Source organism: Crocuta crocuta, unplaced genomic scaffold (assembly GCF_008692635.1).
Source record: "Crocuta crocuta isolate KB4526 unplaced genomic scaffold, BGI_CrCroc_1.0 scaffold217, whole genome shotgun sequence".
Taxonomy (NCBI): domain Eukaryota; kingdom Metazoa; phylum Chordata; class Mammalia; order Carnivora; family Hyaenidae; genus Crocuta; species Crocuta crocuta.
Window position 1 is genome coordinate 1,544,821 of NW_027532208.1, and position 26,933 is coordinate 1,571,753.

Sequence of the window (26,933 nt, forward strand, 5' to 3'; positions counted from 1 at the left end):
AAGTAGAATTTTTATTACTTTTTATGCCTTGTTTGTCTTGTAGGGGAAAGCTCCTACCCAATTAGTAAAAAATATTAACCCATACAAACCGATGTTGGCTTTTCTTTTTCTTTTTTTTTTTTTTTTTGACCTTGGCAACTGAGTGAGACCTAATTGTTAGTCTTTTCCTGGATAATCTCCAGTTCCTTGATTTTCCAGGAGAGCAAGTTTGTGGTTGAAAGGATTGTTTTTAAGACATATTTCATAGCCTGATACCACTTGCAGAACTGTCCTTGACAATTTCTTTTCCCCAGCAAACGTCCTTTGAACCATTTGATAAGTTTTGTCCCTCCCTAAATGAAAGGTCTTATGCTGTGTTTTAATAATCTTTTAGCACTGTGAGCTTGGTAGTAGTAATTGCCCTGCTCTGTTTTAACCATTCCAAGGGCTGGAGACGGTGTTTAGGAGTCAGACCCCAGTGTATTTATTTATTTATTTATTTAGGGGGAGGGGAGAGTAAGTGGGATTGAGTCTCCTTTAATAATTGATATAGCAGCAAATTGCTTTTCTGAACCCTGGTCTCTGTAGTCTACAATACCCAGTAATTTTCAAAAGGTCACATAATTGTTTATCTGTCCTGAGTTAGTAGCACCAGTCTCTCATTTAGTTATAATGTCCCTTTCTAGCAAGGGAGTAAGGCTCTCTGGCATTATCAGGAAAGAATGAGGAAAAAATTAGGTTTTCCCATATACATCCCAGGGGCTGAGAGAAAAATTAGAAGTTTTCCAGAGGTGCTTCTAATAGTCATGCTGCATTTGGATAGTTGGCCTGGAGTAGAAAGGAGGACAGAAAAGGGAGCTCTGGTGTTAAGGAAATCAACCAGTTCTTCTGTATTTAGAATTACTGAGGTTCTGGGTTTCTGACAGACCATTGGTTTAGGGGAGCCACCGTGAAGAGCCCCAGGTTCCCGTTAGTCCCTTCCAGGGACTTGGTTATCTGAGCCTTCATAGATTGAGGTCCTCGACATTCAGATCTCCAGTGACCGTTTCCATATCAGGGGCATGGCTTATGGGGTTTTCTTTCTTTCTTTCTTTCTTTTTTTTTTAATGTTTTATTTATTTCTGAGAGAGAGAGACAGCATGAGCAGGGGAGAGTCAGAGAGAGAGGGAGTCACGGAATCCAAAGACAGGCTCCAGGCTCTGAGCTGTCAGCACAGAGCCCGATGCGGGGCTTGAACCCATGAACTGTGAGATCATGACCTGAGCCAAAGTCGGATGCTTAACCTAACTGACTGAGCCACCCAGGCGCCCGGGGTGGGGGGGAGTTCATTTTGATTGTCCCCTCTGAGGATGTTCTCATTTAGTGCTCTGAATGGCCATAGAGATGGCACTTGGTGCCAGGACCTCGGGAAGTCGGTCTGACATAGTACATAAGGCCACAACTAAGACCCTAGATTTTTTTTGTTTTTAAACCTTCTTTTCTGTTTTGTTTGTGATATACCCAATTGGCCGCTCATAAGAGCTCCTCCATGCTTCCTTTAAGGCCAACATCCAATTTTTGCATTTTCTCTGAATATCTAGGGCTGATTGAATGACAAATTTGTCTTTTAAAATTATCTCAGCCTTAGGGGCGTCAGGGGAGATAGCCATATATTTAATGGGAGCCTCCTTCAACCTCTCCAGGAAGGCCCTCAGGCTCTCATTTTATGTTTGTAAAATAGTGGCTAATTTAGCATAATTTAAGGGCTAAATCTTAGATTGCCTCCATTTTTTTCTAAAATATCTGTGCCATTCAGAGTCTGATTTAACAAAAGCATATCTTTTCAGATCAACTCAAAAACATATGTAATATTCTGAAAAGCTTTTATAAATGTATCCAATTAGAAAACTGACCTAAATCTCCTTTTATCTATTTTAAACCTTGTAAAGTTTTTGTTGTTCTGTTTTGTTTTGTATTTACCCCTCTGTTTTCTGCCTGTAGGACCTTGGGGGTAGGACTATAACCAAGCAAGCTTTTCTTGGTTGTCTTAGGATGCACTAAGTTTATTTTGGCTCAAGAGTAACTTACATATTGATAACTGGCCATTGAGGGAGGGGGTTAAAGGGCCAAAGTCAAGGTCTTTTCCCCTACCTTTTTTAACAATGCCCACACAAATATGTTTCAGCCACGTGGATATCCATTTTGGCATACAATGGGCTAAGCTTAGTAAAGTGGCTCCCATGTATCTTAGTAAAAGCCCTTTATATATCATCCATCTCTCATATGGCAGAGGCATCCATTTCTCTAGTAAACAAGAACAGCACAAATGTGGAGGATTTGGAGGCTGGCATCAAGGGTATTGCCATCATTTTCCCAGCCTTTGGATCAAAGGAGGAGGAATTTTAATCTTAATCCTGTGTACTTTTAAAATCCACTTATTTTAACTTTAGTCCATCTTGACCATATATAAAATTTATTTTTAAAGATTATCCTTCACAAGCCTTCTACAACTTTTCTTTGGCATTTAGATTTTGTCCCTAGCCATTTTCCTCCAGATAACCAGTCTCATTTAGGATAAAATCACTTTTTTTTACCTTTAACAAAAATATATTTCCATTCCTTATATCTTTCTTACATTACCTCCTACTTTCCTACATACAGGGTTGCTTTTCTTATTTTCAATAGTCTTAAGTACACTTAGTAGAATTTTAACTGCTAGTAGCCTTGGTCTCCAGTAAAAACTAAGTAGTAATCAATTGTGAACTCTATGTTATATCAGAACCTTTTTAGATGGCAAATTTATGAATCCATTCAGCACAAAGCATGTTTCTCAAGAGTTCCAAATGTCCTTACTTTTTTTGCAACAAGTCAAAAGCACAAACCTACATCTAGTAATTAGTGCTTTAGCTTCTTATCTCCTCAGCTTGCCAATGAGTTCAATTTCAATTTATCACACAAACAAAACTTTTAGGTTACCAAGGACTTTGAAAGCTATCTTAACAATTACCCATGAAAACTATGAGACAGCCAAAATTAGCCATCACTTTCAGTCCTCCTTTTGTTAACAAATTGGAACAGAGATAACATGAGCTTATTTGACCTTCAGCAAATCTAGGTAGAATACGCGTTTCTGTTTTGTTGTTGTTTTTTTAATGTTGATAAACATTGTCTATCTCAAATCAACAAACTTAAATGAACTTAAACACTGAATACATTTTACTTGAGTCCAAGTAAGACACTTTGTTCCCCATGGTTAATTTTTACCTGGAAAGTTAGTGGGAAAATCCGACTTCAGTGGTCTTTGCTCCTCAACTTCTAGGGTAGGAGGAGGAGCTGACCGTGCCTGAGGCATTGAGGAGCCAGTTATGCAGCGCCCCCCACCCCTGCCACCCAGGTGGTACAGAAAAGGAGTGGGGGAAGGGAGGGTGAAGGAGGAGAGGTGCCAGCAGAAGGCAGAGAAAGGGAATTCCNGTTCCAAATGTCCTTACTTTTTTTGCAACAAGTCAAAAGCACAAACCTACATCTAGTAATTAGTGCTTTAGCTTCTTATCTCCTCAGCTTGCCAATGAGTTCAATTTCAATTTATCACACAAACAAAACTTTTAGGTTACCAAGGACTTTGAAAGCTATCTTAACAATTACCCATGAAAACTATGAGACAGCCAAAATTAGCCATCACTTTCAGTCCTCCTTTTGTTAACAAATTGGAACAGAGATAACATGAGCTTATTTGACCTTCAGCAAATCTAGGTAGAATACGCGTTTCTGTTTTGTTGTTGTTTTTTTAATGTTGATAAACATTGTCTATCTCAAATCAACAAACTTAAATGAACTTAAACACTGAATACATTTTACTTGAGTCCAAGTAAGACACTTTGTTCCCCATGGTTAATTTTTACCTGGAAAGTTAGTGGGAAAATCCGACTTCAGTGGTCTTTGCTCCTCAACTTCTAGGGTAGGAGGAGGAGCTGACCGTGCCTGAGGCATTGAGGAGCCAGTTATGCAGCCCCCCCCACCCCTGCCACCCAGGTGGTACAGAAAAGGAGTGGGGGAAGGGAGGGTGAAGGAGGAGAGGTGCCAGCAGAAGGCAGAGAAAGGGAATTCCCAGTTTTAAATCTTGTCAGCTCAGACAAAGGAGCAGACCTTAGGTTTCTTTTGTTTTCCACCAGTGGAATTAGTCAGTCTGTGTCAGTCCAGAGAAGACAGGGAACTTCCCCAAAACAAAAGGAGTTTTGGCAGCTGCTTAGGAATATTCCCTGAAGTCTGTATTCTGAGGTAGTATAACCAGCGACACTTGGCTCTAATTATTATAGTTATTGATCCAGAAAATGAATGAGAGACCTGTCCCCATACACAGCTACACGGCAACTCCAACCTGCCACCCCAGTGCCTTAGAGTTGCAGCTTCGTTCCTCTTCCCTTGTGGAATTACTAGTGCAACCCTGGGAGGTGATCAGGCTCCCCTTCTGTCTATTACAGGCAGGTCTACTAAAATGAACCTGGGTTCTTACCAGTCTGACAGGCGCTCCCTGAGCTGGTTCCTGGGCCTCACCGGTTCCTTTAGCGCACATGGGGTCCTCACCCCAGTACGTCGGGAGAGCTAGTCTCCTGCGGATCCAGGGGTCCACTGGCGCCAGGTAGCTGCCTCTCCCTGTGCCCTGAGGTTTGCCTCTCCAGTGGCAAAGGAGGTGGAAGTACACCATCTCCAAATCCCGTATGAGCCACCAAGCAATGTAGCAGGATTCTCGCACAGAGAGTCGTGACACCGAGGCTTTTCTTTCCAGGAAGCAACTTTATTACAGCCGGTGTCTCTCAATTGGGTTCGTACCCAAAGAACTGAGCCCTGAACACCACGTGGCATGGTTTTTTATATAATTTTTTTCTTTTTTGTCTCTCATATATGGTAACACACAAACATACAGTCTGATTAACATGATCTCATGTTACAAAATCATAAGGGATATCATCACATACAAAAATAATAAGGTTGCCTTGAGATCTTCCTTCCTTCCTTCCTTCCTTCCTTCCTTGGACCCTACCATAGAGGCACCTCTGCACATCCATTTCTTTCTTTTTTGAAAAAAATTTTAAATGTTTGTTTATTTTGAGAAAGAGAGAGAGGGACTCTGTGAGTGGGGGAAGGGCAGAGAGAGAGAGGGAGACACAGAATCCGAGGCAGGCTCCAGGCTCTGAGCTGTCAGCACAGAGCCCAACGCAGGGTTCGAACTCCCCAACTGAGAGATCATGACCTGAGCTGAAGTCAGATGCTTAACCGACTGAGCCACCCAAGTGCCCCTGCACATCCATTTCTTTAGTCTCTGTTGCTGATTTGTGAGTTCTGGTAGACACTTGGATCATTAGACATTACCACAAGTCTTTTCTTTTTTGAAATATTATCCCCCCTACTTTTATAGCTCATTATTTTGTGTGTGTGTGTGTGTGTGTGTATGTTGTATCTAGCAATCTTGATGTGCTATCCTGTTAATCCTAATTGTTTATGGTTCTTTTGGATTTTCTTTCCTTTTTTAAAGTTTATTTTGAGAGAGTGAGAGAGAGAGAGAGGAGGGGCAGGGAGAGAGGGAGAGTGAATTCCCAAGCAGGCTCTGCGCTGTTAGTTCAGAGCCTGACATGGAATTCAGACTCAGAAACCATGAGATCATGACCTGAGCCAAAACCAAGAGTTAGAGGCTTAACCGACAGAGCCACCCAGGCACCCCTCTGTTAGGTTTTCTATATAGACCATCATATTTATCTATATATAATGACAGTTTTATTTCTTCCTTTTCAATTCTTCTACGTTTTACTCCCCCCACCACCCCGCTTATCTCCTGGCATTGCTGTGCCCTTTGCTCTCTTGTGTGATGTTACACAGGGATGTTTTATCTTTTTCCCTACCTTTACCTATTTGCTATGATGTTTGCTGTAGCTATTTAGTAATTTTTTCCAACAGGTTAAGGAAGTTCTTACTAAAGACTTTTTTTTTCATGACATGAATTGAAACTTTTGCTGCCAAAGGTTCCAAACAGACAAAGCAAAACCAATGAATCACTGAAGTAATAATAAGTAAACATTTATTGTACACACACACACACACACACACACACACACGGAAAAGACAGTTTGTAAACTGGGAACATTCAAACCAGACTGAGATAAGGCTCAGGGGTATGTTTGCTATAAAGCTGCATAGTGGGAAAACAGCATTTATTTTTTCACAGTGATTGGTCATAATATTACAATATTTTTAAAAATTAAAACATTTTTTTTTTTTTTTACAAATGTTTGTTTTTCAGAGAGAGAGAGAGAGAGAGAGTGCTAGAGAAAGAGAACCTAGGGGCAGAGAGAGAGAGGGAGACACAAAATTTGAAGCAGGCTCCAGGCTCTGAGTTGTTAGCACAGAGCCCGATGCAGGGCTGGAACCCACAAACTGTGAGATTACGACCTGAGCCCAAGTCGGACATTTAACCGACTGAGCCACCCAGGCGCCCTCCATAATATTACAATTTTCAATTGTTTCCTCTTATCCTTGGGAAACAGTTCAAAGTTTGCTTATCATTTCCAGAGACCCAAGCAAGACACGATCCAGGTCAAGTTAGCTTTGTAAAATAAGCTGACTTAAGCTTTGTTTGTTTCACTGAACTGATTTTATCTGCTCAGGGACTTTGCAAGGTTGGTCTGTTTCTGATTTTAACAGATCTATCGAAATAAACATAGTTTTTCTCCTTTTTAGAAGTTTTTGTTCATTTTGAAAGAGAGCACAAGAGAGCAGGGGAAGGGACAGAGAAAGAGAGAGAGAGAGAGAGAGAGAGAATCCCAGGCAGGCTCAGCACTGTCAGCTCAGAGAGCAGCCCGATGCAAGGCTTGAACTCTGGAACCGTAAGATCATGACCTGAGCCGAAGTTAGACGCTTAACCAACTGAGCCACCCAGGCGTCCCTTTAATATCTTAATGTGATTTTTCTAGTATTACATAGTCCTTACTCTGTCATCACATATTGTGTCCACACCATTAGATTTGACTTATGATTTCTGACTTCCACATCCATATTAATGAGTGAAATGAGCTTACAGTGTACTATACTTAGTTTTGTTTGTTTTTAAACAATACAGACCATGTATCTGACTTCTTTTGCTCATGATTCTGTTAAGATTCACTCAGAGGGTGCCTGGGTGACTCAGTCTTTTGAGCATCCAACTCTAGATTGTGGCTCAGGTCGTGATCTCACAGTTGTGGGATCAAGCCCTGCGGTGGGTTCTGAACTGGGTGTGGCACCTGCTTCAGAACGTCTCTCTCCCTCTGCCCTTCTTCCCTACTCATGTGCGTTCTCTGGAAAACAAAAACAAAAATTTACTCGTAATGTTACATTAGCTACATGTAGTTGGTTCACGTTTGTTGCTCACACAGCCCACAGGTAAACAAAGCCAGACCCTCCTTAAAAAGGTAAGGACAGACTTTAATCAGTAATATACTGTTGCAATAGGAAAGAGTCCAGTGTGCATTGAACTCTGCTTTGGATGGCAGAGAGGTCACTGGGGGTGATTTAAGGGAGTGAGGGAGGGGGTGGGAGAGGGAGTGTGGGACTCAGGGGACTGGGGAAAGTGAAAAATTATAGGAAGTGTAGGGGGTGTGGTCCGTGTGAAATCCATCTGGGTTTGCTGACTGGAGTTTATCATGTTAGACTCCTGCCCTTCCCCGGAGGCTGGGAGACAGGGGACCTCCCTTCAGGTGTTGGCTGGGCAAACAGAAAATCCTTTTGGTAGACTCCAGTTTTCTCAGGCAGGTAGTTTAAGGGAGGCTGGGGTCAGGCTAGGGATGTGGCCTTGAGTGGTTTCTAAAGATGTCTTTAATGGGGCACCTGGGTGGCTCAGTCGGTTAAGCATCTGACTTTGGCTCAGGTCATGATCTTGTGGTCCGTGAGTTTAAGCCACACGTCAGGCTCTGTGCTGACAGCTCAGAGCCTGGAGCCTGCTTCAGATTCTGTGTCTCCCTTGCTCTCTGCACTTCCCTGACTCGTGCTCTGTCTCTTAAAAATAAGTATTAAGATTTAAAAAAAAAAGAGGTCTTTAAAGTAAAGATATCCTCACATGTCTGAGGTTTCTTTTTTTGTTTTGATTTGTTTTTTCATGCATGGACTTACAAGTTCTTTATAAAATAAACTCTGGGTTCAAGTCTTTTTGTTACTTGTATTGCAGATCTTTTTTCTCTGTGGCTTGCCATTTCATCTTCCTTTTTTAAAATTTAATTCATTTTATAAATTTACATCCAAGTTATTTAGCATATAGTGCAACAATGATTTCAGGAGTAGATTCCTTAATGCCCCTTAGCCATTTAGCCCATCTCCCTTCCCATGACCCCTCCAGAAACCCTCTGTTTGTTCTTCATATTTAAGAGTCTTTCATGTTTTGTCCCCTTCCCTGTTTTTATGTTATTTTTGCTTCCCTTCCCTTATGTTCATCTGTTTTGTATCTTAAAGTTCTCCTATGACTTAAGTCATATGATATTTGTCTTTTTCTGACTAATTTCATTTAGCATAATACCGTCTAGTTCCATCCACGTAGTTGCAAATGGCAAGATTTCATTCTTTTTGATTGCCGAGTAATACTCCGTTGTATATATATACCACGTCTTCTTTATCCATCATCCATCGATGGACATTTGGACTTTTTCCACATTTTGGCTACTGTTGATAGCACTGCTATAAACATTGGGGTGCATTTGCCCCTTCGAAACAGCACACCTGTATCCCTTGGATAAATACCTAGCAGTGCAATTGCTGGCTTCTAGGGTAGTTCTATTTTTAATTTTTTGAGGAATCTCCATACTGTTTTCTGGAGTGGCCGCACCAGTTTGCATTCTCAACAGCAGTGCAAAAGAGATCCTCTTTCTCTGCATCCTCACCAACATCTATTGTTGCCTCAGTTGTTAATGTTACCCATTCTGACGGGTGTGAGGTGGTTATTTCATTGTGGTTTTGATTTGTATTTCCCTGATGATGAGTGATGTTGAGCATTTTTTCGTGTGTCAGTTGGCCATCTGGATGTTTTCTCTGAAGAAGTGTCTATTCATGTCTTTTGCACATTTCTTCGCTGGATTATTTGTTTTTTGGGTGTTGAGTTTGATAAGCTCTTTATAGATTTTGGATACTAACCCTTTATCTGATACATCATTTGCAAGATGATCTTCTCCCATTCTTTCGGTTACTTTTTGCTGATTGTTTCGCTGATTGTTTCCTTTGTTGTACCAAGCTTTTTAGTTTGATGAGGTCCCAGTAGTTCATTTTTGCTTTTGTTTCCCTTGCCTCCAGATATGTGTTGAGTAAGAAGTTGCCACTGTCAAGGTCAAGGAGACTTTTGCCTGCTTTCTCCTAGAGGATTTTGATGGCTTCCTGTCTTCAATTTAGGTCTTTCATACATTTTGAGTTTATTTTTGTGTGTGGTGTAAGAAAATGGTCTAAGTTCATTTTTCTGCATGTCGCTGTCCAGTTTCCCAGCACCACTTGCTGAAGAGACTGCCTTTATTCCATTGGATATTCTTTCCTGCTTTGTCAAAGATTAGTTGGCCATACATTTGTGGGTCCATTCCTGGGTTCTCTATTCTGTTCCATTGATCTGAGGGTCTGTTTTTGTGCCAGCCCTTTCACCTTCTTAATTTTGTATTTTGATGAAAAATGATAGAAATTCTTGATTTTAATAGTTAGGTTTACCTGTATTTTCTTTTTTGGTTAGTGCTTTCTTATGNTTGTTTTTTCTTATTCCTTTTTTTTTTTTTTTTTTTTTTAATTTTAGAGCGAGTGTGCACAAGGTGGGGAGAGGGGCAGAGGGAGAGCCAGAGAATCCTAAGCAGGCTCCAGGCTCGGCTCAGTGCAGAGCACAACACGGAGCTCGATCCCATACCCTTGGGATCGTGACTAGAGCCGAAATCTAGAGTCGGACGCTCAACTGACTGAGCCCCTCTTATGTCTACTTAAAGAAATACTTTATTTTTTAGAGTAGTTTTAGGTTCATAGCAAAGTTGAGCAGAAACTCAGTCAGTTAAGTGTCTATCTCTTGATTGCAGCTCAGGTGATGATCTCACAGTTTGTGGGATTGCACCTGAGTGGGGCTCTGTGCTGACAGGGCAGACCCTGCTTCAGATTCTTCCTCTCCCTCTCTTTCTGCCGTGTGTGTGTGTGTGTGCGTGTGTGTGCGCACGCACGCGCGTGTGCACATTCAAGTAAACATTTTATTTTAAAGTCTTGCAAACCTTTTTTAATACATATATTTTTAATCTTTATTTAGTGTGCACATTCAAGTAAACATTTTAAAGTCTTGCAAACCTTTTTTAATACATATATTTTTAATCTTTATTTATTTTTGAGAGAGACAGAGTGTGAACAGGGGAGGGGCAGGGGGAGAGGGCGACACAAAATCCAAAGCAGGCTGCAGGCTCTGAGCTGTTAACACAGAGCCTGATGTGGGGCTCAAATTCCCAAGCCAGGATATCATGACCTGAGCTGAAGTCAGATGCCCAATCGACTGAGCCACCCAGGTGCCCCTCAAGTAAACATTTTAAAAAGTAGAGAGTTACTAAATTCCCCCCGTCCCCAACAGAAGCACAGCCTCTCCCACTGTCGTCATCCCCCACCAGAGTGGTGTGTATGTTATTATCGATGACCCTACATTGATACTCAGTTATCACCTAAAGCCCAGAGTTTACATTAGTGTTGTACATTCTCTGGGTTTTGACAAATGTATGACCTATGTCCATCATTACAGGATGCTGCATTTCACTAAGAGTCCTGAGTGCTCTTGTGTATTCGGCCCTCCCTCCCCACTGACCCTGACAACCACTAATCTTTTTATGGTGAAAACACACAGTTGTGTATTTTCAGGGATGTCCTGAAACCATACATTTGGAACCATACAGTATACAGCCTTTTTGGACTGGCTTCTTTCACTTCTATATTCTTTAACTTTCCTCCATGTCTCTTCCAGACTTGATAGCTGGGTGTGCATTCATGTGTGTGTGCATGCGTGCACACATGCTCAGTAATATTCCATTGTCTGGATGTACCCCATATCCATTCACCTATTTAAGGACATCTTCTTTGTTTTCAACTTCTGGCAGTTATGACAGAAAGCTGCTATAAACATTAGTGGTCATAACCTTTCAACTAATTTGGGCAAATACCAAGGAGCACGATTAACTGGTAAGAGTGTGTTTAGTTTTGTTAGAAACTGCCAAACTGTCTTCCAAACTACCTACCATTCTGGTTTCTGCCAGCAATGAATGAGTATTCCTGTTGTTCCACATCCTTACCAGCATTTGGTGTTTTCTATGTTTTGGAATTTTTTTTATGTTTATTTTTGAGAGAGAGAGAGAGAAACACAACACGAATGGCGGAGGGGCAGAGAAAGGGAGAGACAGAGTCTGAAGCAGGCTCTGAGCAGTCAGCACAGAGCCCGAAGCAGGGCTTGGACTCACCAACCATGAGATCATGACCTGAGCCAAAGTCGGATGCTTAACTGACAGAGCCACCCAGGTGCCCCAGATTTTTGACATTCAGATAGACAAATAGGCGTGTAGGGGTAGCTCACTGTTTCAATCTGCATTTCTTTGACATGATGTGGAGCATCTTTTTCTATGCTTATTTGCCATCTGCATAGTTTCTTTGGTGTGCTATGTCTGTTCATGTCTTTTGCCCATTTTTAAATCACGTTGCTTGTTGTTGAATTTAGGAATGATGTTTTGGGGTTCCTGGCTATCTCAGTCAGTGGAGGATGTGACTCATGATCTTGAGTTTGTGAGTTCAAGCCCCACGTTGGGTGTAGAGATTACTTAAAAGATATTTTATGGGTGCCTGGGTGGCTCAGTCAGTTGTGTGTCTGATTCGATTTCAGCTCCAGTTGTGATGTCATGGTTTGTGAGTTCAAGCCCTGCATCGGGGTCTGTGCTGACAGCTCAGAGCCTGGAGCCTGCTTCAGATTCTGTCTTCATCTCTCTGCCCCTCCCCTGCTTGTGCTCTGTCTCTGTCTCGCTCTCAAATATAAATAAACATTAAAACACACTTTTCCTGGGGCCCCTGGGTGGCTCAGTCAGTTTGGCGTCTGACTCTTGATTTTGGCTCAGGTTATGATCTTACGGTTCATGAGTTTGAGCCCTGTGTCAGGCTCTGCGCTGCCAGTGTGGAGCCTGCTTGGATTCTCTCTCTGCCCCTCCCCTGCTCATGTGTGTTCTCTCTTTTAAAATAAATATATAAACTTAAGCAAATAATATCTTAGAAAATGATGTTTTGGATAACAGTCCTTTTTAGAATTCATGCCTAAGATTCTGTTCCTGTTCCTCATTCCTCCCAACTTTGAGGATGTCCGTGTCCTGCCTTCTGTGCTAGCAGGTACATTAGACCCTCAGTTCCTAGGTTTTAGAGTCTGAACTTGGGTCTAAAAATTCCATGGAGCATTTAGGATGAGCTCACTCTGGCTTTGATTTTCTCCCTTCCCACTTGTTTGGACCTCAGAGAAAACTTCCCCTAAATCAAAGATCCAAAGTCTCACTACTTCTGGGGGCTGTGTGGGTGTGAGTCTGATGAGGCAGGAGAGTCACGTGGGCAGCCTGGAATAGTGGAACCGCATGCCTTGAGTTTTAAACTGACAATTCCTATCACCTAACTGCCTGAACAAATACACGTTGAGGATGGTGCAAGTACTCTAAGTAGTTTGGTCATATGCTCCTTCGCAAATACAGTTATTAAAAATACTTTTTCTGGGGCACCTGGGTGGCTCAGTCGGTTAAGCACGCAACTTTGGCTCAGATCATAATCTCACTGTTTGTGTTCGAGCCCTGCGTCGGGATCTGTGCTGACTGCTCGGTGCCTGGAGCCTGCTTCGGATTCTGTTTTGTGTCTCTGTCCCTCCCCTGCTTGCTTGCGTGCTCTCTCTCACTCACTCTCAAATATAAACAAACATTTTTTAAAAAAGTGCTTTTCTTGGGGTGCCAGGGTGGCTTAGTCAGTTGAATATCCAACCCTTGAGTTTTGGCTCAGGTCATGATCTCATGGTTTGTGAGTTCATGTCCCACATTGGTCTCTGCATTGATAGTGTAGAGCCTGCTTGAGATATTCTCTCTCTCTCTCTTTCTTCCTCTGTCTCTGCTCCACTCCTGCTTGTGCATGCATGCTCTCTCTCTATATAGATATAAAATAAATATTAAGAAAAAAAGACTGGGGGTGCCTGGGTGGCTCAGTCGGTTAAGCATCCGACTTCGGCTCAGGTCATGATCTCACAGTTTGTGGGTTTGAGCCCCGCGTCAGGCTCTGTGCTGACAGCAAGCTCAGAGCTTGGATCCTGCTTCAGATTCTGTGTCTCCCTCTCTCTCTGACCCTTCCCTGCTCATGCTGTCTCTCTCTCTCTCAGAAATAAATAAAACATTAAAAAGAATAGTGTATTTATTTTGGGGCACCTGGGTGGCTCAGTTGGTTAAGTGTCCAACTTTAACTCAGGTCATGATCTCACGATTTGTGGGTTTGAGCCCCACATCAGGCTCCGTGCTGACAGTGTAGAGCCTGCTCTGTCCCCTTCTTTCCCCGCCACTCTCCTTCCCCTGCATGTGTGTTTACTCTCTTTCTCTCTCAAAAACAACTAAAAAACAACAACAACAACTTTTCCTTTCCAGATGTGCGTTCCAAATGGGAGTATGATGAAAGCCATGTGATCACAGCCCGTCGAGTGAAGAAGGTATACCGGCAGAGTAAGGGGCAGACTGGCTCCCTTACAGGAGCGTGGGGATGAGGGTGGGGGGAAATGGAGGATTTTATCCTAGATCCAGGAGGTGCCGCAGTGTTGGACGCAAGGTAGCAGAGGTAGGACCGCTCCTGTGCATCCACCAAGAGGGTCTCCCATACCTGTCACATTCTCCCTAAGGTGTCCCCACCCCCCATCATGGCCAACAGCTTCACTGAGCAGATGCCTATTTAATTCCTTGATGTGCCAGGCACTGTTCCAGACCTTGGGGATACAATAGGATACAAGACACCCTTTGTTCCTTGTCTTCTCTCCTACTCAGGGAGCAGACAATAAACCATTAAGATAAGTACTATAATTGAAAGATAGAAGCCACTTCTCTTCCCCACTTCCCCTCCCCCATTCCAACTTAAAAAAAATGTGTGTTTATTTTTGAGAGAGAGAGAGCGTGCAAATGGGGGAGGGACAGAGAGAGAGAGAGAGAGAGAGACAGAGGGAGATAGGATCTGACCCGGGCTCTGCTCTAACAGCAGAGAGCCTGACTCGAACTTGCAAACTGTGAGATCATGACTTGATCGGACACTCAAACAACCGAAACACCCAGGCACCCCGCCCCCACTCCAACTTCTAAAAGAGACTGAGCCCTGAGTGCATTCACCACACACCCCCTTCCTGCCTTGAGATTCCTTTCTCCACCCCCACTGGATATATCAAGTCATTGCCAAGCCTGCATCCTTCACTCAGGATCTGTCTCCATCCTGTCATCCAGAACACATCCTCCACTCTTGATTTCCAGGTTCTTTCTTTCTTTCCCTGGTTTCTCCTCTGTCTCCCTGGCTCAGCCTCATTTTCTCTAGTTGCTGTTTGAAGAAAACTACCAGTTTGTCCTGGGTCTCCTTCAGCTCTGTCCATGAACCTTCTTGCTCCGAGATTNTCTTAATCTAGGTAATCCAGTTCTCATTGCCCCCTGAGCCCACTGCTGTCTCCAGCTTCCAGGAATTTTTTGCACAGGGATGTATGCGCAAGCTTTGCTCATCACCGTATCCCAGATGCTCAGTCTGGTCCCTGGCATCTGGGATGAACTCAGCACCTGTTGACTAAAATAAATGGCTGTAAGCTGTACCTTCTGCCTGGAACGTCCCCCTGACTCTTGTCCCTCTGGCAAATTTCCCCTCCCCCTTGCCATCCTATCTCCAAACCTTCCCACCTTCCCCAGCCTTTCTGAGTCTTCCAAGCTAACACGGCCCTTTCCCTTTGCCTTTTTGAACCCCTGTATCCCAGAACCTGACCCGCGTAAGTGCAGAGCGCATCCTCCATGAACACTTACACGGATGGGCACATGCCTGTCCAGCCCCATCTGTTCTGCTCTCCACCTGCTCCAGCCTCCGTGGGCTCTCCTCTCCTTTCCCCTTTGTTGGTGTCTTCTCCGCCCCCGGAAACGTCCCCTAGGAGAAACGGTGTACGCTTGCCCTGCAAGTCCTCTGTCCAGCCATCTTTGTCAGTCAGACCAGGTCACAAGGGATCGAGTTGGGCTCAGGATCCTCCGGACACTGTGAACGAGTGAAGACTAACTTCTTAGCCGGTGCCCAGCCAGGCCTCCTCGAGCTCTAGAACACCCTTTGGGATCCTGGTCGTTGTTCCTGCCCCCATGGTCCACCATCCTGGTGACTCAGCGGCTCCCGACTACTCACGACATCCTGCTTCCTGTTTGCCCTTTCCTCCCTCTGACAGTACCTACAGCCATGTGCCAGGCACTGTTCTAGAATCAGGGTACATCAGCAAGTACAAAAAGGCAAAAGTCCCACTCTTCGAGAGGTTACACTTGAGCGTACAGCTGGCCTCATTACTTCCGCTTGCTCGTAACTTCTCATCCAAGCCCTCTGTTTACTGCCAAATTTTGGATTTAGCTGCCACTGCCAAGGACCTTCCCCCAGAGAGAGGATGTTATCAGGGTGGCCAGGGTCGCTCCGATGGCACGTGTGCAAGGCCGCCTCGCAGGCTGTGGGCTGGTCAGCAGACCAGCTCTTCTCCCGTCAGGCGCTGTCTCTGGTCCAGTCAGCTATGGTCAGCCATTCACAGCCAGGCACGTGGGTGTGGGAGGTGCTTGGAGCTCAGCAAACTCTCTGGTCCCTTCTTGGTGCTTCCATGCCTGTGCCTGCTGGGAACAGGCCCGGTCTGACCTCCAGTGCTGGTGCGCAGGGGCATTTGCTTCACCAAAGCCACCTGCCGTGCCAACCTCTCTTGTGGTTTCTTTAGAAGGCAAACAAGTATCTTCTCCCGGAGTCTGTGGATCTGGAGTGCGTGAGGTACTGCGTTGTGTATGATAACAACACCAGCACGCTGGAGATCGTTATAAAACAGGAGGAGGAAGATGACAACAATGACGATAGACCAGGTAGGTCTTGACAGCGAGGGAAACCCCTTTGCCACATACTGGGAACCACACAAAAGGCTCTCCCGGGGGGAATGCCTGCAGTGTGGGTGGAACGCCCCTGAGACATGGTCACGTCAAGAACCAGGGAGCACCCTAGATTTTCCCTGCCTCGCAGGACAACAGGCAAATTTCCCCTGCCACAGTGTCACGGGTGCTCGCAGACGACATGAGGCTCCTGAGTCCGAGTCAGCGGACTTTATGACTTGGAGCAGCAAAAGTAGCCAGAACTCCCTCATTCTTCTGCACCGGTGCCCCAGTCCTCCCAGGGTGACAGGAAGGAGGGCCAAATAATACCCACCCACACGGTGGGTTGTGTACAGGAGAACCCTGAGCTCAGGGGCCTGCATCTCTGATGGTGGGCAGAAAGCCTGCCCACCCCTGGCTCTGGAGAGAGAAACCATCCATCTTCCAAAGCTGTTTGATATACAGATATTCTCAAAAAGCTTTGACCTTTGCTCAAAGAACACGTAGAAACATGAGAAGCCATGGAGAATTGTGTCGTAATACGGAACATCCCCGTTTTATAGAAGGGGAAATTGAGGCCCAGAAAGGGGCATGCAGTAACTCGCTCAGGGTCCCACACATGTTCTCATGTAATGAATTACCCCCAAACTTGGTAACTTAATGCAGCAAACACTAATTAATTAATGGGTACCAGGTTCTGGCACGGGGTCTCTCCCAAGATTGCAGTTGAGTTGAGGGTCGCTGTCATCTGAAGGCATGTCTGGGCCAGGGTGATGTGCATCTGAGGTGCCTTACTCACACGGGAACGGCCAGGAGGCCTCTGCTCCCGCCACCCAGACTTCTCCATAGGACCGGTCACTTGCATGGCCTCACGACATGGCAGCTGGTTTCCCCCAGAGCGGGCCCTCTGAGTAGGAGAGAGAGAGCAAAGGACAGGCACATGCCTTTTCTGACAGAGTCCTGAGACTTCCCAGGCCACTTCTGCCACATTCTGTTCATTAGAAGGAAGTAATTGAGTGCGGCTTACTCTGAAGGGATGGGGAATCAGATTCCACTTTTTTTTTTAAGCTTATTTTTTTATTTATTTTGAGAGATAGAGAGCAAGCAGGGGAGGAGCAGAGAGAGAGAGAATCCCAAGCCAGCTCTATGCTGCCAGTGCAGAGCCCGATGCGGGGCTTGAACTCACAAACTGTGAGACTCTGGCCTGACTGAAATCAAGTCAGATGCTCAACAGACGGAGCCACTCAGGCGCTCCTCAACCCCTTTATTTATTGATTTTTAATATTTATTTTGAGAGAGAGAGAGAGCGAGCACGTGTGAGCGGGGAGGGGCAGAAAGAGAGGGATAGGGGCACAGAGGCTCTGTTTCTTCTGGCTCAGCTGTGAATGTGCGTGGGTGTTTCCGTGGCCCAGGGTGTTCACCAAAGTGGTCACTAGGTGGCGCCAGACTTCCACCTTTAATGAAACCAGTCTTCCCTGGCGGCCCTTAGCCAGGAATTTGTGCCCTCACCCCAAGCTTATCTTGTGGGGCTCCAGTCTGCAATCCTAAGATTGCGGGCTGGACCCTAAAACCTAGGAAATGGTTGTCAATAAAGATAACCCCTCTACGTCCCAAAACTGACCTCATCTTGCCACGGAACCCTCATTCTCCGTTAGGAAACCACAACCGCAAAACAACATAGCAAGACCTCAAACCACGTGCACACACATGTATATCCACACCTTGCCCAATCAAGGCACTTTTTTTCTCCTTTAAAATGGCATCTTTCAGGTGAACGCAGAGTCTTTGGGGTAAAAGATCATTTCGAGGTTTTTCTCACGATCCCTTTCCCCTTCCTTCTGTTAAGCACCCACCTCCCCACCCCCCAAGGCAATTTGTCTGTGGGTAGAGCCTTCATCACATCCTAGAAGCAGGAGTCCATCTCTCCTGCCCTCCTGGTGAGTGCAGCTCACACGTGTGGCCCGTGGTCGCAGGCCTCTGTTCTTGCTGTGTCTGTGTGTCCCCATCTAGGGTGAGTCACGAATGGTTCCCCGCCCCCAGCTCTGTGCCCTCCTTCCCAGGCTTTCCACAGGAGCTGCTGGCCCTTGGGCTGTTGCTACTTCTATCCAGGGTTCAGTTAGCCACCCTCCCGCCCTGCTGTGGCGGAGACGGGGCACAGGTGGTTTGTAGGGCCCCCAGCCCCCGCAGAGGCGGTGTTTTCACTTTCTCAGCTGGATCTCTTCTTAGGAACCTGGAGAGTACCTTTCCTTGTCTTGGCGTCTGGGGTTCTTTCTTTCCTTTTTAATATTTGTTTTTATTTTATTTTATTTTGCGAGAGAGAGTGAGCAGGAGGAGAGGGAGAGAGAGAGAGACAGGCAGAGAGACAGAGAGAATCCCAAGCAGGCTCCAAACTCAGGGTAGAACCCGATGTGGGGCACAAACCATGAGGTCACGACCTGAGTCGAAATCAAGAGTTGGGTGTTTAATGGACTGAGCCACCCTCAGTGGGACTGTGCCCTGGGGCTCTTTCTCTAAACTCCTTTGACCAGGCCAAGGGCAGCCCCCTTCTTGTAGGAAAGACATTTTCCTTATGTTAAATCACTCTTCCTTCCCTGTAACATGTGGATTATAGACCTCCCCCTGCCTCGCCACCTCGGGCTCTTGACACGTGTGGGTAGAGTTCCCCGGGCCAGGCATTCACAACAACCATGGCAGGAAGCTTTGGGAATTTGGTTGTTTCTTTTTCCTTCCTCTCTCCACACAGCCTGACTTTCCAGCCAATAGTCTGGCCAAGGACCAAAAATAATTGAACTTTGAGCTCCCTGCTGAGCAGTGAGCCCCTTGGCCTGGATGGCGTCCTCCAGCCTCCTGAAGCAGTGGGTGCCCCAGTTTAACTGGGAAGTCAGTGGAGAATTCAGGGTTAATGAGATTAAAACTGAATTTAAGGTTTTAAATATATTAACCCCGTGATATCCATGGCCGGGCAGCCTGGGCCCCAGGCCATTCTCCTGGCTTTCCCCTGGAATCTCTAATTACTCTCCTGGAAATTGGCCTTCCTCCACTGACCCGGGTCATGTGACCTTGACAGGGGAGCAGCTGTCTGGTTAAAGGCGGCAGCAGCACGTCCTGGGACTCCCTTCTCCTCGGCCCTCTGACCCTTTAGCCATTATTCAGCCTCTCACTCAAGAGGGAGGTGGTGCCTTCTAGGGTAGGGTCTGGCTCCTGTCTTATCAGACGGGTTCTCTCCTGGCCTGGTTGCTGACTCCAGGTTCTTTCTCCCGATGTAGTCTCTTTAGACAGGTCTGGAGGCTGCTGTTGGGCTCAGCAGCCCCTGCTGGAAGTGGCTTTCTCTCTCTGGACAAAGGTTCAATATAGAAGTCCAAGTCTGCCCTTCCCTTTCCCCGTTAGCCGGCTAGCAACTTCAGAATCTGCTGCGCGATGTTTATCTTTAGGGCTCAGATCCAGACCTTGGGGTATCTTGGCTTGGCCTTAATTATGTAAACTTCCTGTCATATGTATATATCTAATTTGCACGCGGTCTCCTAGTGATTGTGCGGATCAGCGAGGGCATTTAAGATTAACATATTGTCAAAACCACAATGAACTATCATTTCACACCCACTAGAAGGGCCATGATCCAAAAGATGGATGTCAACAAGCATCAATGAGCATGTGGAGAAATGGAACATGCCTGCATTGCATAACTGGTCTGAGTGTAAGATGGTGCTGATGCTGTGGAACAGTTTGGTGTTTCCTTCCAAAAGTTCAACGTAGGTGTGCCTGGGTGGCTCATTCGGTTCAGCGTCTGACTTTGGCTCAGGTCATGATCTCACAATTCGTGAGCTCGAGTCCCGCGTCGGGCTCTGTGCTGACAGAGCCTGGAGCCTGCTTCAGACTCGCTCTCGCTCTCGCTCTCTCTGTCTCTCTGTGCCCTCTCCAGCTCATGCTCTGCCTCTCTCTCTTTCTCTCTTAAAAATAAGTAAAACTTTAAAAAAAAGTTCAATAGAGAGCTACCGTATGATTCAGTTCCGCTCCTAGGTACGTACATGAAAACATGTGCCCACGGAATCTTGCGCACAGGTGCTCACAGCAGCACCATCCACAATCCACAATAGCCCAGACACGGGCATGATCCTATGTGCATTGGCAAGTGAATGGGTAAACCAAAAGGCACACGATGGAGTAGTATAGTCAGTGCTAAAAAGGAACAGGGTACTAGTCCACACTACAACATGGATGAAATTTGAAGACCTTATGCTAGGTGAAAGAAGCCAGACCCAAAATGTCATATTCACAATTCCCTTTGTATAAAAAGTCCAGAATGGGCAAATCCTTAGAGAGAAATTAGATCAGTGGTTGCCTCCTACTGGATGTTTGAAGAGAAATAAGGAGTGAAACCTTCTAATTGGTGCAGGACACCTCTGTGAATACGCTGAAAACCATTACCTTCTACGCTTTAACTAGGTGGCTTATCTGGTATATGATATGTGTCATATATACATTAGAGAGAGCTCTCTTATGTTAAGTCATCTTTCCTTGCAATAATATGGGGGTCTATATAATCTAAGAGTTTACAGAAAAGAAGGATTGACAATTAGTAGCAAATGGCTTTTTGAAGTTTATTTTTTAATGTTTATTTTTGCGAGAGTGTGAGCAAGCAGGGGCAGAGAGAAAGAGAGAGACAGAACCCGAAGCAGGCTCCAGGCTCTGAGCTGTCAGCACAGAGCCCGATGTGGGGCTCCATCGCACCAACTGCGAGATCATGATCTGAGCCAAAGTCGGGTGCTTAACTGACTGAGCCACCCAGATGCCCCTTAAATTTCAGTTGTTAACACTTCTTTCCATTTATATTTGCTCAGTTTCCTATACCATTGCTTTTCCAGACAGGTGGCCATCTGTTGGAGCTCTGGGTGAATGGTGAGCACAGAGGGGACATTCACTCTTTGGTCTCCACTCTTAGGACTGATGCCTGGAGCTGCCGTTGAGTGTGGCAGAGCCCTGGCCCACCTCACCCGCCACCCAGTCTGCATCCTGAAGGGAGGCTATCAGAGCTTCTCGGCCATGTACCACTTCTTCCGGACGCAGAAGATCATCTGGATGCCGCAGGTAAGGCAAGGTGCCCAGCACAGGCAGGCTTTGGTGGGAGCCAGCCTTACCCCGGGATGGAAGGGTAGGGAGCTGGGGTAGGGGAAAGATGGAAAGGATGTAGGGGACTGTGCTTGGGAAATGAACTTGGGGCAGCCAGGAGGTCCAGGCCACTGTGATAGATTTATTATCGCCAGATTCAAGCCAGAGTTAGCGTGGTGTTTAAGAGGTAGGGCCCGTCCAGAACGTAGGGCTCCCTGAGGGGAGGGGGCTCCGGATGGTGGGCCATCATCAAAGACCAGCAGGGGCGCCACAATGTGAGGCTGCCTCTCCATTTGCAGCTGTCTGGACCCACAGGCTCTGGCTGGTCCAGAGGACCCAAAAAAGGGTGAGCTAGCATCCGCGACTATGAGGAGTTCTTTGCTAGTGGGGGAGACAAGGGGCGCCCCAGGTATCTGTAGCCTCCAGAGGCACCTCCTGGAGCCAAAGGGGAAGGAAGAGGAGCTGGTGGGCAGAGGTGGGTAGATGGCGCTTGAGGCAGGCAAGGGGTGGCCTTGACCCCACAGGCAGGGAGGGGGCTGGTCCCTGGAGGGCAGTATCAGGTTTATTGATGAGTCTGAAGAGAGTGGAATGTAAACATAGCCAGTGGGTGGGTGAAGGGGATTTCTTCTTTCCCATAATTGCCTTTAGCTTTTTGTTCATGGCAACATTTTAGGCTGATTCCATAAATTCTGGCCACTTCCAATCTAATCCTAAAATGGGGAAGTGTCCACATTAACTGGATCTTTTTAGAGATACATGGTGAAATATTTATGGGTAAAACAATATAACATCTGGAACTTCCTTCAGAGTAATCCAGGATGCGGTGGGAAATTGGTGAGGGAATAGAGAAAATATAGTTGGCTGCTAATTGATCGTGTTCACAGATGAGTGACCTTCGCAGGGGTTTGTGATGTTGTATGTCTCTACTCTTGTATATTTTTGAAATAATTAAAAATTTTTTAATGTTTATTTTTGAGAGAGAGAGAGAGACAGAGCACGAGCAGGGGAAGGGCAGAGAGAGCAGGAGACACAGAATCGAAAACAGGTTCCAGGCTCTGAGCTGTCAGCACAGAGCCCGACGCGGGGCTCGAACCCAGGAACCATGCGATCATAACCTGAGCCGAGGTTGGACACTCAACTGACTGAGCCACCCAAACGCCCCTGAAATAACTGTTTTGAAGGAGAGTGAAAAGATGGAGTCCAGTGCAAGCTAGGCTCGTGTGCCATTCCAATCTCAGATCGGGATCAAATCTCATTTCTTCCCATCCCACAGAGCTGGACAGACAGTCTTCAGTTTGCTGGCGGTGGGAATCACGGAGAGGGGTGGTTAGCTTCAGGGCCATCTGTTCTCTTGCCGGGGCTCCTGGGCCCGTGACTGTGGTGCTGGGGGTCCAGAGTGGGGCCAGCCTTGTGGGACTGGCCGCCCTCAGTGGTGGGGAAACACTTTCTCACTCTGGCCCAGCCTTGTTCTGTCTGTTGCCGGTGACCTTAGCCTCTGGTTTTCTTGGGCCCAGGCTCAGGGGCCCTGGTTATTACTAAGGATCTTTCAGAGAAAGCCAGCTGAGATCTCCTGCCAGAAGCACCCCCAATTCCTTGTTTTCCTCCGATGGTCCATGCCCTCTGACCACATCCACACTCCTTCACCCGAGTCCCTGAAGGGGCCACAAGGGAGTGATGGTCAGGAAAGAGACTGAGGCCAACCTCGCTGTAGCCCCTCCTTACCTTGCTGACTCAGCTGCCCCAGCCAGCCCTTGCAGAAAGGCCGAGACTCCTGTCTGAGGTTGTCTGTTTTCCCATGGCCAAGGTACTCGAGTCTCCCTGCCCTCCTTCCTCTGATATAACCATGGTTTGCTTTTCAGCTCACGAGGTATATATCCCATCTCCCCATCCTGCCAGGCATCCCTTGCTTGGAGAGGAGCCTCCCTTCTTGGCTTTTTAGTGTATGAAATAAGTATTTCTCTGCAAACATTACATTGCTGATAACTCACCCCCTGCTCTTAAAAAAAAAAAAAAAAGCTTTAGTAAGGTATAATTGACATAGGATGAACTGCACATATTTCAATGTACATTTTGGTCAGCGTTGACGTATATATACACCTGTGACTTGCCCTTGGCCCCAGTCTTTTTTTTCTTATGTTTATTTTTTAAATTTATTTTAACTTTTTAACGTTTATTCATTTTTGACAGAGACAGAGTACAAGTTGGGGAGGGGCAGAGAGAGAGAGAGAGGGAGACAGAACCCGAAGCAGGCTCCAGGCTCTGAGCTGTCAGCACAGAGACCAGCACAGGGCTAGAAGCATGAGTTGTGAGATCGTGACCTGAGCTGAAGTCGGACGCCTAATCGACTGAGCCACCCAGGCACCCTGGTTTATTTATTTTTGAAAGAGAGAGACGCAGAGAGAGAGGGAGACACAGAATCCGAAGCAGGCTCCAGGCTCTGAGCTATCAGCACAGAACCTGACATGGAGCTTGAACTCGCGAACCATGAGATCATGACCTGAGTGAAGTCGGGCGCTTAACCGACTGAGCCACCCAGGCGACCCCCTTGGCCCCAGTCTTAATATAGATTGGGAAGAGAGGTGGCTGGTGGCTGGTGGTGGCAGCTAGCAGGGCCTGCGTGGGATGCCCTTGGGGTCTGCGGCCCTCTGTAGAATGTAGGCACTAGTATTTGTCTGTTTTGGGACCTCTGTCAGTAATTCAGGGGCAAGAATGAAAGCCCCACTCACCTCCTGCCATGTCCTCTGACATGTTATGAGGCAGGGATGTCCCTGCTGCTCCCCAAGGAACTCCTTCTAGGAGGGGTGATGGGGGCACTGAACTTAGGCTTTAGGCAGAGTGACCTGCAACGTCCTCTGTTTTACACGTGGCCTCCCTTAAGTAAGATTTCACTCGGAGCAAAAGGTTTTGTGACTAAAACGTGAAGACCACGCTAGAGACCGGTGGTGGTGAGCCTGGGGTGGCTGGCACCCTCAGATTGGACCTGAGAAAGATCACCAGTGATTACAGTACAGAAAGCAGACCCGTGGGGGGTAGAGGGGGGTCTGAGGATGGCGAGGGGAGGACAGCTTCCAGAAGCNTCCTGGTGTGGGTGACAGGTGCTGGACACGGGAGGAGGAGGCAGTGTGGGGGAGGGGCAGTGGGCTCCATGTGGACATCCTTGTTGACATGGGTGTCAAAACCATGTCATCTAGGGGTGCCTGGGTGGCTTAGTCGGTTAAGTGTACGACTTTCGCTTAGGTCATGATCTCACGGTTCGTGGGTTTGAGCCCCGCGTCGGGCTCTGTGCTGACTGCCAGCTCAGAGCCTGGAGCCTGTTTCAGTCTGTGAATCCCTCTCTCTCTGACCCTCCCCTGCTCACGCTGTCTCTCTCTCTCCTAGAAATAAATAAAACATTAAAAAAAATTAAAAAACAAAACAAAACAAAAAAAACCCATGTCATCTAGAATTAATGTGCCCTTGGCCTTTACAGCGCCACGTGTTCTCCCTGCCACAGGACCACAGGAAAGGAAGCTGGTTTGAAAGCAGCGGGAATAGCAGATGAGTCTGTGTAGGGTGTCCAGTGAGATTTTCCAGATGAAACTAGGAGGGTTTCCTTTGGCTCCAGCATACTGGGCACCCTGGGTGGGGTCAGCCCCAGCTCTGGGGAAGCTTTGGGTCAGTAGGGGCCTGCCTGCCTGCAGGTAGAAGGGTCATGTGTCCCTTTCACACACTGAGTTGGCTGGGCTTGGTGTCTGCTCTTTAAGAAAGGTTTCTGAGGCTGACAGCTTGGGAAGAATGTGGGCTCACGGGAGAGCAGATGTGCTGAGGCCAGAAGGCTCTCTGAGGCTTCTGAAGTGGATAGCCGAGTAGCCTGCAGGACTTGGTGATGAGTTTTTGGCGGGATGGTGGGGTTCAGAGCTGATGGCCAAGAAAGAATTCTTGAAGACATCTTTGGTGCCAAAGGTGATTTTATTAAAGCACAGGGACAGGACCCGTGAGCAGGAAGAGCTGCACTGGGGCTGTGCAGAGTGACTGCTTATATCCCGGGGGGGGGGAGAGTGAAGAGGAAGTTTCTTAAAGAGATTTCCATATGCTAAAGAGGATTTGCAGATGATTGGAGGCCTAGCTCTTGTCCAGCTAAGGTTGTTTTTGCCTCTAGCAAAGCATTAGCATTAAGATAGTAGGGAGTTCCTGGAGATTAGGTGATTGATGAGATTGATGAGATATTTGTAAACTGTTGGAGATGGCTATCAGTTTAACCATTTGTTTTCTGTCCTTTCCTTTGTCCTTGGGCACATGTTCCACCTGGAAGGGGTGGGGGTTGGGCCAGCCTGTGCTTGGCCCACAGTTTGCCTTACGGTCTTTCATCACTTAATGTTATTTCTCTCTCTCTCTCTCTCTCTTTTAATCTTTATTTATTTTTGAGTGAGAGAAAGTGTGTGTGGGGGGAGGGGTTGGTAGAGAGAGAGAAGGAGACACAGAATCCAAAGCAGGCTCCAGGCTCTGAGCTATCAGCACAGAGCCTGATGTGGGGCTCGAACCCGTGGACTACGAGATCATGACCTGAGCCAAAGCTGGACACTTAACTGACTGAGCCACCCAGGCACCTGTTCCTTTCTCTTTTTTAAAAAAATATTAATTTACTTATTTTGAGAGAGAGTGTGCCTGCACGTGGGGGAGGGCCAGAGAGAGAAGGAGAGAGAATCTCACGCAGGCTCCATGCTGTGGGTTCAGAGCATGACTTGGGCTCAATCTCACGAACCATGAGATTATGACCTGAACTGAAATCAAGAGTTGGACACTTAACTGACTGAGCCATGCAGGAGCCCCAAAAGTTATTTCTGAGTCCAACTTAGGGCCAGAGGAGTTTTAGAACTAGGTTTGACCTTTGAAATTACATAGATCAGCATTTCCCATGAAACACTTATGGAAAAAAGAGACCTCTACACAGACCACATTGGAAACAACAGTTTATACAGTGTTAGTGGGTTTTGTTTGTTTTCTTGAGATTATGCCTAGGTTTTATTTTTTACTAAATATCACAAGTAGATTTGCAACCCATACCCACAGTAAACATGTAGCTACTGTGTTGGTTATTACAAGCATCTGAGTTACAAAAATGTGGCCCAAGGAACCTCTGGAAGAGTTGCAGCAGCTCCCCAGAAACACACTTTGCGAGTAGTTTTAGACTGGCCTGTTTTATTGGCTGTTTTCCAACTGGTTTATAAATTATCATTTGATACCATGGTTTTCTAACCTCTTGACTGACACTCTGGTCCTCTTTCCTTGGAACAGATTTTGTAATTTTGTTGCTGTAAGTTTTATTGCGATATAAGGGACACAGAGACCATGTACAGTTTATACAATGTGTTAATTTGACACACGTGTATATTGTGAAGTGGTCACCAAACAATTAATTGGCACCTCAAAAGTAATTACCATTTTCTGGCGTGGTGGTGAGAACACTTAACACCTGCTCTCCCAGCAACTTTCAAGTATGTAATACAGTATTTTTTAAAATTATTTTTTAACGTGTATTTATTTTTGAGAGACAGAGCATAAGCAGGGGGAGGGGCAGAGAGAGGGAGAGGGAGAGGGACACAGAATCCTCAGCAGGTTCTGGGCTCTGAAAAGTCAGCACAGAACTTGACGTGGGACTTGAACCCACAGACATTGAGATCATGACCTGAGCCAAAGGGGGAGGCTTAACCGATGGAGCCGCTCAGGCACCCCTCTATACAGTATTGTTAACTAAAGTCCCCATGTTGTACATTA

The 26,933-nt window shown here is 46.2% G+C and overlaps 1 protein-coding gene across 7 annotated transcripts in view; it reads left to right on the forward strand.

The window, feature by feature from the left end:
* The window catches only part of STYXL1 (serine/threonine/tyrosine interacting like 1), a 78,325-nt gene that overhangs the window by 25,756 nt on the left and 25,636 nt on the right, over positions 1 to 26,933 (forward strand). For all 7 annotated transcript variants that reach the window (XM_077777807.1, XM_077777806.1, XM_077777805.1 and 4 more), the window contains 3 exons: positions 13,608 to 13,669; positions 15,932 to 16,070; positions 21,013 to 21,158. In XM_077777807.1, the coding sequence (XP_077633933.1) occupies positions 13,608 to 13,669; positions 15,932 to 16,070; positions 21,013 to 21,158 (347 nt within the window). The remainder of the gene's footprint in view (positions 1 to 13,607; positions 13,670 to 15,931; positions 16,071 to 21,012; positions 21,159 to 26,933) is intronic.